Source organism: Amborella trichopoda, chromosome 6, assembly GCF_054954075.1.
Source record: "Amborella trichopoda isolate Santa Cruz 75 chromosome 6, AtrichopodaSantaCruz75HAP2 v2.0, whole genome shotgun sequence".
Classification (NCBI taxonomy): Eukaryota; Viridiplantae; Streptophyta; class Magnoliopsida; order Amborellales; family Amborellaceae; genus Amborella; species Amborella trichopoda.
In genome coordinates this window covers 33,134,997-33,152,475 of record NC_142341.1, presented here as the reverse complement: position 1 = coordinate 33,152,475, position 17,479 = coordinate 33,134,997, and the positions used below count along the sequence as shown (strand labels likewise).

The window sequence follows — 17,479 nt, the reverse complement described above, 5'->3', positions numbered from 1 at the left end:
AGCTTGATTGAAAAATTGCTTTAAGCCCTTGAAGATACGACCCCCATGCAATGAGGGACAAAAAGTCTATAATTTGCGATGCGACATGAAAGATATACTACGACCACGTTTGAGATGAGATCCGAGCAACAAAAAGAAAGAGGCGCTGCCTTCATACCTTTATGAAAGGATAGATGGTGAAAGTCATGATTAATGTAATAAGAGAGGAAAAGTGAAAAATGCTGGAGAGAAAGATTGTAATTGGGGGGATGAGAATGTTACAACGAGATATTATAAGGCCCCCAAAGGCCAAGTGGGAGATGTTAGGTTTATGTGGCCTTTAAAGGCCTTATGAGAGCTTGTATAAGCATTTTATATAGTGAAACACAAACTCAGTGGGAGTGTGGTCCTCGTGTGGACCATAGTAGGCAAATGCAATTTACCGGAACTCGGACTAGGCTTGACGTGCTAGGCCAGCCGAGTTTTGAAAAAATCCAAGATACCTGGGCTTAGGGATCTACCGAGAAGGGTTTAGTAGGTTAGCCCTTGATAAGGTTGGAGTATGCCCAGATGAGATTCGAGAGACTGTGTGGCCCTTACGTATGATGAATAGCCATTAGAGACGGGATAAAAGCCTCATCATTATATCATCACACAGCATGTATATAGATAGCCGTATTGAGATTCACCAATGAGGGTGAAGCGTGTACATGTGCAAGATATTATCCCTATGCACCACAGAGTCATGGTTGCATCACGGTCTGGAGGACCATAATTTTTTTGTCTCTAGGGGAGAACCTGAAATCCATAAACTGGAATTGTGTCCCCTAGTCTATTGGCTGACTTTGGTGGTCCAATCATGAGCCCCTGCAATGAACTGTGGATCATGGAAACTGTTGGGTTAATTTGAGAAAGCTAGGTGGATTGTGCTCCGCAGTTGAAAGTGAAGTGCTCCCATATATTGATAAATTCCTAGATCTAACGGATCTAATTCCCATCAAAATTAATTAGATTTAATTAATTTTATGATATATGATTTTTAGAATGTTTATTTGAATTTAAGTGAATCTTTTGATATTTTATTTTTGTCATTTGGATTTATAAATTAAGAGAAATTAATTTTATAATTTTTTAAATAAAATATAAGATTAAATTCTAAGTACAAAAGAAAATATTTTCTAAAATTATATAGGACCCTCCATAATTATGGGGGCCCAATTTAAAACATGTGGGATTGGGTGGGGCCCACATGTGGCCACCAAAGGGTTGCACGCCCCACCCATAGGGACTAACTTGTTTTCCAAGATTGAGTGATAGTAGATAGTAATCCCCTTGTTTGTTGGCTTTATTTTTTGGTATAGCCAACTTGCATGATAGGATTAAATATTTAGTAAATCTTTGAATCTTGATGGTGGATTAAAGAGATGGAGCTCAAATTTCTCACCCCATAAGTCTCTCTAGATCAATGGTCAATATTTGACCTTAAGAATTGAGGCAAACCCCAAGGCATACAAAATCTATAAAAAGAGGCTCTCCCACCTCATAAAATCTCTACACCTATTTTTATGTTCTCTCTATAAAGGTTTATCTCTCTCTCTCTCTCTCTCAAAGATCTCTCTATAGGTGGCACGCCCCACCTAGGGCTTCAAGATCTCTCTCAAGTTTTTTTAAAAGGGGCACACCACAACCAAAATCTCTCTCAAGCCAAAGGGGGCATGCTCAAGTAATCTCTCTCAAGCCAAGGGGGGCAATGCCCAAGTCATCTCTCTCTCTCTCTCTTCTCTAGGTGGCACATCCAAGCTAAGGTTAGCTTGTGGTGGTTTGATTTTTTGGTAGAAAATGGGAGGATCCACTTTGCTAGTAGATCTCTCCCTCTCTCTATGATCTATCTCTCATCTCTCCAAAGATCAAACCAAAAGGGCTTAAGCAAGACTAAGGCATTGAGGCCTTAGGTAGTTGCTTCTATATTGAGATCCATAGGCCATTAAGAGGGTTTTGCCATATGTAGGAAAATTAACAGACCGATCATAGATCCCGAGCACCATTGGAAGGAGGAGACTCGATGTGGGATATACTAAGCCCAGTAGAATCTCTGGCAATTTTACTTCTTTAAATCTTTATTTGTGATTTGATCTTCTTTTCCCATAAAGCAATGAGTTAAGGTTTTGATTTAAAAAATTGTATTCAATATTGGTAGCAAGTGAGAACTGTGTTTCTTTTCTTTTATTTATTTGTTTCAAGAGTTATTTGTTTGTAATTGGACATTGTGAGTGGTCTTGCCGGTGTAAGAATAAGAAAATAAGAAAATTTTAATTTATATACACTGCACTTGATCACATAGTCCAACTTTCAGAAAACGGGGCTGATGTGACTTTTATGCTTGGTCGTGAGGTTTTATCTCCCAAGCGGCAGATAGCCATCACAGGTTACGAATATAATATTCATCTAGGGAGAAATTAGATCCTTCTATCATAAATACATGAGTATATTGTAGGCATTGCCAATGAGGCTTACATCTAGGAGGCATGTAGCAACAAGAGGATCTAAGTACACAATAACAACTGGGGAAGTTAGATAACATCTTAAAACCTGCCTCAAGCTGACATTCCCTTTGCAGACATCGTCTACCCTCTTCCAACATCCACCACACCCCAAATATCCACACCATCCAAACCCATCCACCCCAATAAACCCCCCCCCCCCCCCCCCAAAAAAAAAAAACAAAAAAAATATGAAAGAAAAAAAAAACACCTCTTTCCCCAAAACAAGGCCTCCATAAGGACAGCTGAAGGAAAACTTCTTAGCTTTTTAGGATAACATGCATCAAAAAGGATTTCAATTCCCAATCCAACTCAACATATGATGGTTAGGGAGGTGGAGAAAATGCGCGAACACTTGCTCCTACATCAGGATATTGCCCAGACGATCTGAACACAAGTTTTAGAGATAAAATAATTGGATAGGGTCCTTCTAACTTTAAACTGAAGCTTCTTTTGTGGAGTTTCACAGCTTTCAACCTTCTGGAAAAGGTTTTATAGTATTTCTGCCTAACAGGTTTGGTGGTTTGATAAGTTAAGTTGGCTTATTGAGAGGAAAACTGAGTCCATCTCGCGATGGAGGTGTTTGCACATTGATGAGCAGATGGTGGTAGGTGAACGATGATGAGGTGGCTGGTAAGGAGTTGTGAACATTTCTAAATCTGAGATCTAGGTATTGCAGTTATACGTTGAGGTATAAGTTGAGGATTGCTTCAGGCTCTTCCATGAGCCAAGGAATTTCTCAACAAGGTCGGCTTGAGGACTTCCACACTTCCCAGAGCAAATGGAGAAAATTTTCGATAGATTCCAAATATGAGAACAATATGGGATTCTTGTGCATTCTTGCTGCATACATTTAAGAAGACACCCAAAAAGATTAAGGGACACTTAGATATACGCAAAGGTTTGTCATAAAAAAAAAGATCTTTCGGTAACAAAACAATAAAAACTAAAAATATAAATTATTTTTGTAGGACGACAAAAAACCTAGCTCCAAATAGAAGAGCAATGCAGGATAGATTAGCAGATGAAACTAATGGAATTTGGGAAAACTTTCATACAAAAGCAATCATGAGTAGTACCCCACTGTTGTCACACAACAGAAGCTTCTTTCCAACACAAATAGGCACCTCAGCGACAAAGGCATCTCTGAATAAAATGCATTTTGCTTGTATTCCCAAAGGGACCAAAACCACTTCTATGGGACCTCAACTGGTGTAGGAAGCTTGTACACTCCAAAGTCAAGTTATTAGGGAGCCTATTGATTTCCTTCAAGTATTTGTCAGGTGTTGGGGGATCATGAACAACAAGATCCCCAGGGGCCCAACATTGCGATCCTATGGTTTTGCATTCGAACTTAGTGATGAAGTGAAACACAAATAATCAGATAGTAGACAAACTAGTACACCTTCTCACTCTAAAAACATCCTTATATTCACAATCTTATGAAACTGTGGAGCGCAGCAGCACGTCTATTACAATGAACTAAAAAATTTGCATCCAGTTACTTAGCCAAACAATTCACGTCAATTTCACAATTCAGAACTATAAACTAAATATGAACAGTGTTTACAACATTTCTAGCTACCAAAGGTAAATCTCTTTAAGAGCATATTGTGGCCTTGCCTAAGAGGATTTTAAATAAATTCCCTCTTGTTAGTACAAAAGCCTTGACTAAAAAGGATAAAGCCCACACTTTACATATTGTTTATCTATTCTACATATATTGAGCCAAAGTTAAGGATAAGGGCACATAACATTCACCTAGAATGCTCTATAGAGAGAGACTTTAGGGGAGCATACTATATTGAGGGGCCCTACAAATTGGGGGCATAAAGTAATGTACCTCTTAATCGATGTTATTTTGACGCTAATTAGGACCAGGAACCGGTGAACCAAAGGTCTATCCGGGGTGGTCTAGTCCCCTAGATCGGCAACACCATTGAATAGGGTCTAGACCGGCGAACTGGCCTCTCCAATGTCTGGCCCGAAGCCCGACAGGTCCACCAGTCCAAGAATGAACCAGTCAATCCCAATGCGGGCCAAAAAAAGGTCATTTTTTACCTTTTTCTTTTGGGCTTTTTCACCAAAAAATGGTTTTTATGTTTTTTTTCCCAATCTTTTGGGTTTGTGTAGGGGCATTCCAGTAAAATAGAAGTGGTTGGGGCTTTTTTGGGGGAATAAATAACCTTTTAGAGATAGAGAAAGAATGGCATTGGCGATTTCCTCACTCTCATAAAATCCAAAATATCAAGGCTTATGGAGAAATCTGACCACTTTTTCAATTCAAATAGAAGGACAAACGTTCAACCACTTATTAAGTGCAAATGATTTATATTTTTATTTAGTTTTGGATATAAATTTGGCTTTGGGTTTAGGACCTTTAAATAAATTGTTTGTGCAATTTTTTATATTTTCAATTTTTATTCTTGAAGGGCTTTACAGAATGTAAAAACCCTTAGAAAATTAAATCCAAAGATGCAAAGAAACCAAAAACAAAAGTTATTTTGTTTATATTTTTTTGTTTTGATTCTTAAGGGCTTTTATAATTTGTAAAAGGCTTCAAAAAGTAAAACCAAAAATGAAGAGAGAGAGATTTTGTTCATTGTTTTTGCATTTTTGGTTTTTCAAATTTCAAGGGCTTGTACAATTTGTGTTGTGGACTTCCGTTAAATGCCTTCAATAGTTAGTTGACTTATTTGGTAGAAAAATTTATGTTCGTGTCCCCCTAAATTTATGTTATTATAAAAAATCCTACGAATAATTGTATCAAGATCCAAAGTCACCTCTCGACATTAGACCTTGAAGGTCCAAAGCCAAAACGTTTAAAAGGCTTTATGTTTTGGCTTTGGATCCAATAAAATATAAAGTATTGGTTTTGGACCTTTATGTTTTGGCTATGGAGCCAAGACTTATAAAATATCAGCTTTGGAGCCAAGACATATAAAATATTGGCTTTAGAGCCCATACAAAACATAAGGCATTGTGTTTTGCTTCAAATCTTTGAGGTCCAGAGTCAAGATAACTTTGGATTTTGAAGGTCCTAAGTCATGCTATGAAAATTTTGCTTCAAATCTTCAAGTTCTGAAGTCATCACATAAGTTACAACTTCGGATCTTGAAGGACCCAAAGTGAGGGGAATTTCTAACAAACTTGGGCAGATTTTTATTATAATGTAAATTTAAGCGACAGGAGCATAAATTTTTATATTTTGTTGCATATCTAATATTTCTCATTGTTGATGAGTATTGTCATTGACTTATTACTCAATGTTGACAGGTTCTTTGTTTTCTAATATCTTTTTCAATTATTTTTTTTTTTATATTATATCTTTTTCCTAATTTTTTATTCTTCCTAATTTCCATTTTTTTCTTGTTTTCATGGCTACAGTTTCTGTAAGGCCTAGGCTTTATGAAAACATAGTAAAGCCTCACCTAGAGTCCACATCCATAAAGCACTTTGGATATTGGAAATCTCCATGAGAGCCCTAAAATCAATTTCCAACACCAACTATGAAATTTGGAGCTCAAAAAATGGTACAGATCTTGTGGATCCATGAACACTTATTTTTAGGGCAAAATGGACAATCTAAATAATTTCTTACAATATATACTATCTTTAGGGATTGAAATCCTAATTTTTTTCACAACCATAATGGTTAAAGGCGAAATGATCGATTTGAAGGTTTTCTAACGCCCGAATTGCAATTTTCAGTGGGCTTTGAGGTGAGGCTTTACTTAGTTTATGTTGGGCATAGGGGTTTTCTCCATGCCTTATTGGACTGTTTTGGAATAAATAAAACTGTTTTTATTTATCATTTTCATAATGACCAAATCATCCCATCGTTTACTCAGTTCCCTTTTTTCCACATTTTGGGAAAACTTCTCCACATATTCTTTCCAACTGTTGAAGTAGGGTTGGTGTGATGCACCTCGCATTCTCCCTCAACATCCTTCTTCCCTCTCTCTCTCACTAAGCATTTAGAGGTGCCTTGAGCCCAAGGATGCATCTATAGTCATGCAAGGGACACCCTAATTATCTATTGTGAAGCCATCTTATTCATGTCACCTCTCTATTACTTGCTCTATGTAAATTGCTATTAATTTCTCTATGCTCCAGAATTTCCAGCAAGGTATTAGCAAGCTATTGATGTTCTAAAGGTCTGGATTTGTCCATTCTCTACAAGCCCTAGTAGGTGCATATTGGTGAGTTCGTTCCATACACCATATTTCCTCATTTTCGAATGATTTATGATTAGAATAAAACATGAAATGGTGGATGATAGATTGCCCATTTGGTTCAAAGTTACGAGGAGCCTTTAGTCGTAGATCCATGCTTATGATTCTTATGTGATTTGACTATGTGCATGTGAAGTGTTTCATAATATTTTCAAATAAGGTTTAAATAGAGATATTGATCCAAACATGATTTTGAATTAATCTATATCAGTAGCAATCTTAAAATCAATCCTAACAATTTAATAGGGATGCAACCCTATCAAACCATTTTCCTTTTCCAAATGTTTTAAATTTTTTAAATTGACCAATTTGTTTTACTGGTAAACAGGTCTGTATGGGATTCCTCTTCTACCACCAATAGCGACCACGGATGAGTCAAACCAAGTGATAGGCATACGGGAAGAGATTTTGCTTCGACAACAGCAGAATTGCAAACCGCCTGGGGACCTGAAAAGGATAATGTAAGGTCTCCACTGGACCATTTCGAACAAACCACTCACCCAGCCTAGACCAAGTTACGAAGAGAAAAAACATTCAGAATACAAGCCCAACAAGTGGAAGTTGCCACTTATCGTCCTACCAGGCTAGACAGCTCTACTCCATGTAAGAACTATATATACCTCCAACCACTGGAGAAAGCCATCAAGAAAGGTTCAAAGAAATTAGAAGAAAAAGGAACCAAAAAATCAACAATCTATTAACGTCCTCTGAGACTTGCAGCTAGGAAAGATAATGGCTAAGATATGATTGTTGCACGCCCTCCACTAGCCCCACAAAGTGCAACTAACACGCTTTCCAAAGGGCCCTTAGAAGTGAGAGAAACTGCATCCCAACCTACAAAGAGCCCAGCTACTGAATCTGGCAAAACTCAATTGAAAACAAAAGCTAGCTCAAGCAAAGAATCCCAATAAGATGGCTATTGGGGCAATGAATAAGGAGGTGATCGACAGAGTACATGCGACAACTACAGATTTAATAATCTTTGCAATGCAGAGGTACAAAGAATACCCTTCGCAGAATAACATAGTATGTTATGCATATGAAACAGATATATATCTCACCTGTCCTGACTCTGTAACTTCTGAAAACAGTATGTCCCCTCTCCTTTGCCTCTGGACTTAATTAGAGTGCTGGTTGCTCATGCATGTTGAAATATGTAGGCATCATGAACAGAACTACCTAATGTCTGGAACACCAAGTGTCTTTGGAGAGAAAATGATCCAAATCTGATTTTGCATTCATCTATATCAGTAGCCATCTTAAAATCGATCCTAACTGTTTAAGGCCTGCAGCCCTCTCAAACCATTTTCCCTTTCTATATGTTTTAAATTCTTTAAATTGCCAATCTGTTTAACTGGTAAACAGGTCCGTATGAGATTTCCTCTTCAACCACCAATAGCGACCACGGATGAGTCAAACCAAGTGATAGGCATATGGGAAGAGATTTTCTTAGACAACAGTGGAATTGCAAACCGCCAGGGGACCTGAAAAGAATAAGGTAAGGTCTCCACTAGACCCTTTCAAACAAACTACTCACCCGGTCTAGACCAGGTTGCCAAGAGAAAAACAATCAGAATACGAGCCCAACAAGTGGAAATTGCCACTTGTCCTCCTACCAGGCTAGCCCTCCCTACTCCCTGTAAGAACTACATGCCTCCAACCACTGGAGAAGGCCATCTGAAAAGCTTCACAAAAATCAGAAGAAAAAGGAACCAAAAAATCAACAATCTACTAACTTCCGCTGAGACTTGCAGGTAGGAGAGAGAGTTGCAAAGATATGATTGTTGCATGCCCTCCACTAACCCCACAAAGTGCAACTAACATGCTTTCCAAAGGGCCCTTAGAAGTGAGAGGGACTGCATCCCAACCTACACAGAGTCCAGCTACTGAATCTGGCAAAACTCAATTGAAAACAAAAGCCAGCTCAAGCAAAGAATCCCAATAAGATGGTCAATGGGCAATGAATAAGGAGGTGATCAACAGAGCACATGTGACAATTACAGATTTAATAATCTTTACAATGCAGAGGTACAAAGGATACCCTTCACCGATTAACATAGTTTATTATGTGTATAAAACAGATACGTTTCTTACCTCTCCTGACTCTGTACCTTCTGAAAACTGAATTTCCCCTCTCCTTTGCCTCTGGGCTTAATTAGAGTGCTTGGTGCTCGTGCATGTTGAAATATGCAGGCGTCATGAACAGAACTAACTAATGTCTGAAACACCAAGGCTCTTTGGAGATATCTGATGAAAATGACTGAAACACCAAAAAAATGGACTAGAAGGCCTCCTAGTAGGGATCCTTCAAATGATTTCAGCATGAGGAAAAAGCTATCACGGAATTACTTGTGTGATCGACCTTATGCTAATGGCATGCAACATACAGTTTTGGATATATCATGATTCATGAGTGCAAGAAGGTCCACATAAGGTAGGTTCAAATATTCCAATTTCATACATGCCTTTTGGCATATGAACGATAATTCCTTATAAAAATTGAGACATAGCCCTCAATATCTGAAAGATCAAGAAGTTCTCATCAATTGAGAAAACTTCTTCCAATGCCACGACTTGCAACAGTTACAACTTTCCAAAGTCAGATTCTAAATCCAAGCTAATTTTCTAGTAAAAACCATAATATATAGGGAAAATTACCAAAAAAAATCCAAGACTACACTTTCTATGCAACTTACCCCCAACCTAACTTTTTCTCACTTTTTTCCCCGAAACAAACTTTCTATACAAATACCCCCCCAAGGGAAAATGTTCATTTTTTTTAGACAGAAATGCCCTTCCCGTACACAAAAATCAATTTTGCCATATTTGACGTTGACTTTTGGACCCCAGTAGCACATTGCCGGAGTGCACCATCGCATTACCGTACCGAAACTGAGTATTGCCCGACCGCCCTTTGCAACTGCCGGAGCCCAGTGACTCAGAAGTTCTACTCCCGGACCACACTTACACAGTGCCAGAGCCCTGTGACTCTAGAGTGCTCCACTGCTGGACCGCACTTACACAATGCCAGAATGCTTGATCCACTGCCAGACCGCACTTACATAGTGTCAGAGCCCAATTTTGGTGGAATTGAGAAGAGAGAAGCATGGGTAAGGTAAAAAGTAAGGGAGGGTAGTTTAAGTATTTTTTTATTTATTTTTTGGTTGGGGGGTATTTGCATAGAAAGTGTATTTTGGGGAAAAAAGTGAGAGAAAAAGTTGGGTTGGGGGTAAGTTGCATAGAAAGTGTAGTCTTGGGGTTTTTTTGTAATTTTCCCTAATACATACCTATTGTCTTTTCAATATAAAACTCAATTGTTATCCCCCATTTTCAGGTTGATTTTCTTACAAATATGAGACAAACTTTAAGGTGGTTTTGGATAGGTATACTTTTAGAATTGACATTCATGAATAGGGATAGTTGGTGAACATAACCATACACACGAACATGACTCCATACCCACTCTTACTAATTAACTAGAGATAGGTTGTGGATGTGTTTGCCAGTATTTTGCAAAAAAAAAAAATTATAATTACATTTTTTAATATAATATTTATCAAAATCTGCCTCCCTCATTTGATCACTAGACGACGAGCTGCAATGTTTTGGATGTGAAAGGAATTAACATCCATTTATATGCGATTTATGTATAATCACATCAATACCCTATCAGATCAGTGATTAGTAAAATATTTCATGTCCTCACACATAAGTTTCACCTTGGCAATATACATGACAAATATATAGAAAAGTGTATGAGGAATTCAACATCCATTTACATATTTAGTAGATATTATTATTAGATGGAAAATATTTGCTCTACAACTGTGCATATTGAAAATTAATACCCTTATCAGATCAGTCATTGCTGAAATACTGCATATTTCTGCACATAAGTTTCTTCTCAGTAACTCTACATGTAAAATATATATAAAAAGTGAACGAAATGAATAACAGCAAAGGATAAAGTTTGGCTAGTAAACAACACCAAAAGCATGCAACCAATTAACTACAGCAGTAAAATCATAAACATGGTTCACAACAATGGGTGCCATGTGGAAACAATGCCCCTTAAAGCCATCTTATATTACAAAAAAGTAACAGTGGGAAGCATAAAAAGTTCTTCGGGGAGCACATAAAGGTCTCGCAGCAATGATCACGGAAATTTATTCTAATAAAGACCATTACATAATGGTGTAAAAAGCCACTATAACATGTTTAAGCCCTTAAAATTCAAAGGCGGGAAAAAGGAAAAAAATGCCATATTCAAAAATAACTGCCATTATAATGGCCATTGAAATAACAACGTGTGGAAAGGTGCCTATATCATCCCCCCAATCGAAAAAGAATGTTATTGAAACTGCATCATTTTTAAAAGTAATTTAAAAATCCATATTCCTTTTTTTACTTTTCCAGCAAATTTTCACTATTCTCATTCTTTCCCTTCTCTGGTTGTTTCTTTTTTCAGTGATTTCCCATTAAAATGGATTGTTACCGACAGACTGCCTATCATGGCCACATGATCACAGTAATCTCATTTCTATTTAGATAACAACATGAAAGAGGTCATGGCAAGAGGAGCAAATTTGCAATGTTAATTGAAACAAAACAGAGCAACATTTTGTAATGTTGAAATAACTAGAGTATACCTTCTACAGATCCAAAGGGAATACCAGCATCCTCAAAACCTACATCACAGAATTAGAAAAGCAGATTAGTCAAAAAGTAGAGAGGTGAGCATATTATAGAATCATTCACCAATTTTAGATAGTTTAACTTATAATATATTATGCACAATATTAAATCTCAACCAGTGTTTATAATCGCGACTCATAATGGGACTCGCAAAGGCCCCAAGCTTGAGTCCGGCCAACCTACTTGGCAGAGTCTCAATAAGATTCGGTCGAGTCTATGGCAAAATAAACCTATAGGGTCTTAAAAAGGGTAAGATTTGGCAACTCCCATGGTATTTAAAAGGGGACTAGCTGGGGTCCTGAAACGACTGGACTTCTTAAAGCCAAATCACCAAGTTTTAAAAACTCATCTCAACCAAAATTCAAAAGTGTATGGAACATTCCTCCATCCTAATTTTCCAGAAGCATGAATTTATAGTGCAGATATATACTACCATCATACTCAATTCAGATGAAAACAAATATTAGAAGGGAAAAAAGAGATTGTTCTATAAAAATAAAAGATCAACAATGAGATAACTTTATGTAAATATGTCAAAGGCTAATCCCAAACTAATAGTGTGGAGAGAAATAGAACATAAATGCAAAACCTATTTGACAAAATTCATGCCAATTGCAACATGGAAGACCAAACTCTCAAAATATAATTAATTTGGTATCTCAAATTCACTGGTATTGGTCTAACAAGGATGAGGACCTTAAACTTTCCCTTCACCCGTCCCAAACCCGGGTAAAGGAGGTGGGTTGCATCATAATTACCGGGATCTCCTACTTTGGTAGACAATCCCTTCTAGGATCTCGATTTTGTTGCTCCCAGAACAGATCTCTCAAGTATATCAATTTTTAAATTTTGGAATCTCGACCCCTAGTGATAGAGATCCCGATTCTTGTGTTAGGGATCTCGATCCCAACTTTAAAGAACAAGACAACAACCAAACTAATGATTTTTTTTGTTTATAGCCAGCTAGCAGCACAACTATAATTTTAATATAGTTGTATTGCTTGCTTGCTATCAATAATGATATCTCTACTTTGAAGAGTTTACATAATCTTACATTATCATACACTTGAAGGTTGGTAGAAAGATCCTCAAAAAGTTCAGATCAAGATCCCAAAAGGTTGGGATTAAGATCCCCAAAAGGTTGGAATCTCGACCCCTGACATTTGGAGATTTCGATCCCTAATGTGTACATTTTCCAGATGGCATTCCCAACCATATATATCTTCTAGCATTTGATGATCCCCCACTCCCGGTACCGTTCCCGCTCCCGATCCCAACAACTATAGGTTGCATTAGGTAGGCAACCAGCGTAAAACTTTGCCACATCTTATCATGAATCACTAAGATCTCAAATTCACGATAGATCAACCATTCAAACAAAGGACACTACCTTGCATATATAACTTGACCTAAACTGAAAGGAAACCACCTTCTAGAAAATGGCTTATCAATAACAATCCCAATCCATATTATTTCAAAACTATCCAGATAACAGCGAAACTTCAAGATGGCTCTACTGGAGGCAAATATAGAGTTAATCAGCATGAAGGTGCATCTAGACATCTAAACATGGAGGCAATCAAGTCTAAACATACACTAGTATCCATGATAGAGAGTACCACATTTGTGCACCTATATTTATGTAGATCATTTCGGAAGTTACTATGACTATTACAGCAACTGAGCACAATTACCTGGATGTGCATGTGAAAACTACAAAAATAATTGTTGAGAAGACCCACATTGTCCCCATTTTATCAATCATGCAAATAAAATGAATTGCATGAACATAGAACCATCTATTCATCTAATCAAAATTCAAGTAATATGATATGACATGTACAAAAGGTGCACAATTTACACTCTTTGAATAACGACTAGTTAAACAGCAAAAGAACAGGCAAGAAAATGAAGAAAACATTTAATACAAATGTTTAACCACGTGGACATTGTTTAGAATGAAATATTAGTATCTCAGTTTTTAGAAATTTCCCCCAAGAAACGTCAATGGAAAATTAAAAGAACAGGAAATTATATTAATAAACAAAAAGAAAATAACATTCAAGAAACAAAGAACATATTACCTATCATATATGCTTCATCTTTGAAACCATTTTTGAAAAGACAAGAATAGTGGCTACCTTTAAACATCGACACCATAAATTTAATGGAACATTATTAAGGCAAATTTAATTCTTTCATAGAATAGAGCATAATCCTGAGAGGAACAACTGAAGAAGCATGACCTTTGGATAATGTTAATTGCAACAAGAAACAAAAACTAGAAGGGAAAATTTCATAAATATCATAGAGAATTATCTATAAAAAAAACAGAAGTTTTTGCATATTCAATCCTTAATTAACACGCATATATATATCTATGTGTCTACATGTATGACGTAGAAAAATTAAGTGTACATTATAAAAGGAAAGCAACACTTTTTAAATTATCAATAAAAATAAATATTTTTTTTGAAGAAGAAGACGTTCACATTTTACTGGGTTTCTTTTATATAATTTATCATATCGACCAATTTCAAGTACCATGAAAGATTCATGCTAAATCAAACTAAATATAAAATTCAGCATAATAGCATTCATGATTATAAATAACAAGAATGCCAATATATTAGGCTTAGGTTCCCAGACAGTGTCAAACCAAATTCCAGTACCAAAAAAGTCAAGATAGTGCACAGCCTCAAAAGTTCAGCCCTGCTCATCAACGTACACAGATGTCTTTAACACAAAAACAAGTAAAGCTAGTAAAGATGCATCAAAGTTAGTCCAGTGCCCTTTGAATCCAATGGTGGAACGGGTTTAAAACCTTAAGTTGTAACTCATGTAAGCCAATAGCCCAAAGAAAGAAAAGAATCTACAAATAGAAAATCACTTTGCGTAACATCCGAAATTGTACAAGTGCATTGGGAGCAAGGTTCTTTAAAAATCAATGTTCAAATCCTCAGACGCAGCTCAGGACCCACCCAGTCCCAAACAGTCACCTCAATAAATATTGGCTGAGCCTTACAAGACTCAAGCAAGTCTCTTAAAACAATTAAAAGACCAAACCAAAACACTATCAAGTCTTATAAGACTCAATCAAGCCTCACTAGATTACCGAGCCATAAATATTTAAAGAAATTGCCTTGGCATATTCAAATGTTGTCATTCCAGGAGGACATACTATCAGAACAACAATTTGATCTTCCTCTTAAGTTTTTTCTTCAACAGAGAACAAGTAAGTAGAAGGACAAAGTCAAGTTGCACGGTGCATCAACCAAGGAACATGGACCAAAAAGAAAAGAAATAGAACGAGAAGGGAAAAAGAGCAACAGAACAAACAATGATGGAGAAGAAGGAACTAAATAAAAATAGAAAGGTCCAGAGGAAGGCATCAAACTTCAAACATAGAGAGAGTATCCCTTACACCCTATCCAGCGAGAATTCCTACCTCGCTACAAGGTTCTGTGTGTACATGGAAATGGGGAATAAGAGCCTCTTTGCCTCTCAAGCATACCTCTCTACAAACCCATCTTTCTTCTTTTTTTTTTGAATCAAACTTGAGATGTAGCGCTGCTAATCGTCAATTGCTAACCACTCGACCCCAAGCTCGATTCCTACCATCTAATAAAGTTAAGTGAATCAGTCTTTCAAAATTTCCACAATCCAGGGGCCTATCAAGAAGGAAAGAGCAGTTTAAGGCCTATCAATGGGCCTTAAGGGATCTAAGGCCCATAAATAGGACCCTGGCTTCAGCCTCCTATGAATGACAATAACCGACAAGTCCTGTTAACATCTTAAAGGTCCTTATAGAGGTTATCCATAAAGACCCCATGCACCCAAGACTTCGCAACCCTAGCTTGAGTTGGAGTTACCCCTTCCAGCTGCTGCAATATGTTCTAGCCATCATTCCTATGGAGAAATCCTTCCTGTATGCATCTTCCTAGGCTCACCAGACTCAAATACAGTAACAGCTGAACTATCGTAATCATTTTCTGCCCTTGATTTCTCATAGAAGTTCTCACCAGCATCGACCATGTTGGGACACAACAACTTCCCCGTTGGGACGGAACAATTTCCCTTGCAAGGCATTTTTTAGAGGCAGATATCCAACGTGGCTTTGGCTCACACAAATGCTAAGAATTGATAACTAAGGACCGCTAGTCAGGCTTGGATGTTAAGGTGGCCGTGGAGAAAGATAGTGCTATGGGGTCTCTTGCACAATCGTTTTGGAAGAATAGGTTTTCGGGATAGCTGGTTTGGATGGATGAGAAAGTGCATTTGCTCAATCTCTTCGCAAATGCCAAGCCAAGCAAAACTCAACAACTACTCATCTAGGAGTCTAGTTAAAAGATAACAGGCGAATGCCAAGCGAAGCAAAACTCAACAACTAGGAGTCTAGTTAAAAGATAACAGGCGAACGCCAAGCGATGCAAAACTCAACAACTAGGAGTCTAGTTAAAAAATAACAGGCACACACAGACAAGAGCAAATATTCCAAAAAACTCAATATTCCAAAAAACTCAATCAAGAGAAAAGCATGTCAATGACATTTGAGAATTCAATACTGCAACAACACTGAGAAATTGTAAATGATACCAAAATGCAATCATACTAAAATCACAATAAAAACCTCAAAAAGGAGAGAAAGAGAGAGGAGCCAGGTGAGCAGGAAGAAAAGAAATGGGGAGATTCTACCTTTGTCAGCAAATTGCATGTAGGAGTCCACTTTTGAAGGGGGGCTCTTATAAGGAGCGTTCCTCGCACGCTCACGAAACAGGTCCTCCAGCTCTTTGTAGTATGAGACCTTAGCAGAGCCACCCCTGTCATGGTGACGTGACTTCTTGTATTCCTTAAGGAGGTTCCTCCACTTATCAGTGCACATAGTTGGGGACCTATCAAACCCCTTCTCTCTCATCTTCGATGAGATCTGCTCCCACAAATGCTTGTTCGACTTGGACGTGTTGAAAAGGGTATCCATTTCTCGACGCAAACCAATAAGTGTTCGAATCTCTTCCTGAATCCAAGTCTCCGCTCGTTTTTTCGGGGCCTTAACCTCGTGGTCTTCTCCGCTGCTCTCTGTGAGAATCAGAGCCGCCTGCTGCTGTTGATGCTGTTGGAGAGCAGAGGGGGGTTGAAGGCCTATGGCGACCGCCTCCATTATCATTTCGCGGCTCTCTTCGGCCTTATAGAAATCGATAGGCTGCTGCTTTTCAGAGAGATACATGGCACCTGCTCGTCCTTCTTTCTCCTCCGAAGTAACATGAATTGAAGAGATGAAATGGAGCAGGAAGCTTTTCACAAAACCCCAATCCACCAAGCAAGTTGTCCTGAAAGAAACCCGACAAAGAGAACCACGTGCACAGCCAAGATCTTTGAGAGAAAGAGAAATGAATAATAGGAGTCTGGAAGGAGCTTAGAGAAAGAGAGAAGGGAGCCAGTAAGCAAAGAGTCAAAACAGAGAGAGAGGTAAGGAGAGTGAGTGAGTAGAGGAAGCTGAAAAGCATGGGAATTGCGACTGGATTGGGCAGTTGTGGGTAGCGGAGTAGAGCAAGAGTGAGAGAGTGGGCGCGTGCTGAGGAGAGGAGAGAGAGTGTGTGTGTGTCGGACGTGTTGGTAGCGGGGAACCAGGAAGCGGACGAATTTTGGCAGCGGCGGAGTAAAGAGAGACTCGCTCAAGGTTGGAAATCCCCGACAAAGAAAGGAAATCAACCCGCATTTTCCTTTTGGGAATTTTTTTTTTTTTTTTTTTTTTTTCTTGGGAAATGTTTGATTCATGGTTGGAACGATGGGAGAAGAGAGGACCTTTTCAGGAGGGGACCTAAATGGTAGTTAGAGAATGATAGTAGAGGTGAGAAAAATAAAGCAATTTGGTGTTTCGGCCGATTCGGGAGAAGACTTCAGATTTTTTTTTTAATTTAGTATAAATAAATTAAGTATTTATATATAAAAATATACAAATAATTAATTAAAAAATATATTTATATAGCTATTTCTTTGTTGGCCAAAGCAAACCCGAACCATACTCAAAGC

The 17,479-nt window shown here is 37.9% G+C and overlaps 1 protein-coding gene and 2 long non-coding RNA genes across 5 annotated transcripts in view; 2 read left to right on the top strand and 1 right to left on the bottom strand.

Moving 5' to 3' along the window:
- LOC18434997 (trihelix transcription factor GT-1) overlaps positions 1–17,231 on the bottom strand; it is a 35,335-nt gene extending 18,104 nt beyond the window's left edge. Inside the window, exons 1-5 of one of the 3 annotated variants that reach the window (XR_016058214.1) lie at positions 16,145–17,223; positions 11,404–11,442; positions 8,849–9,798; positions 8,491–8,646; positions 7,816–8,238 (exon numbers count right to left, since the gene is read on the bottom strand). Coding sequence is in view for 1 of the 3 variants with exons in the window: in XM_006845054.4 (XP_006845117.2) it covers positions 11,404–11,442; positions 16,145–16,673 (568 nt within the window). In the remaining 2 variants the exon portion in view is untranslated. Of the gene's footprint in view, positions 1–7,815; positions 8,239–8,490; positions 9,799–11,403; positions 11,443–16,144 lie in introns of all 3 variants that reach the window. The other 2 variants (XR_016058213.1, XM_006845054.4) reach the window with 2 other exon arrangements.
- On the top strand, positions 4,619–7,520 carry LOC148781702 (uncharacterized). Its single transcript, XR_016058218.1, has 2 exons — positions 4,619–7,357; positions 7,475–7,520. It is a non-coding gene; the product is annotated as an uncharacterized LOC148781702 (long non-coding RNA).
- LOC148781701 (uncharacterized) lies at positions 7,667–8,596 on the top strand. The gene is made up of 3 exons (XR_016058217.1): positions 7,667–7,749; positions 8,120–8,252; positions 8,509–8,596. It is a non-coding gene; the product is annotated as an uncharacterized LOC148781701 (long non-coding RNA).
- Positions 17,232–17,479: the final 248 nt, after the last annotated feature.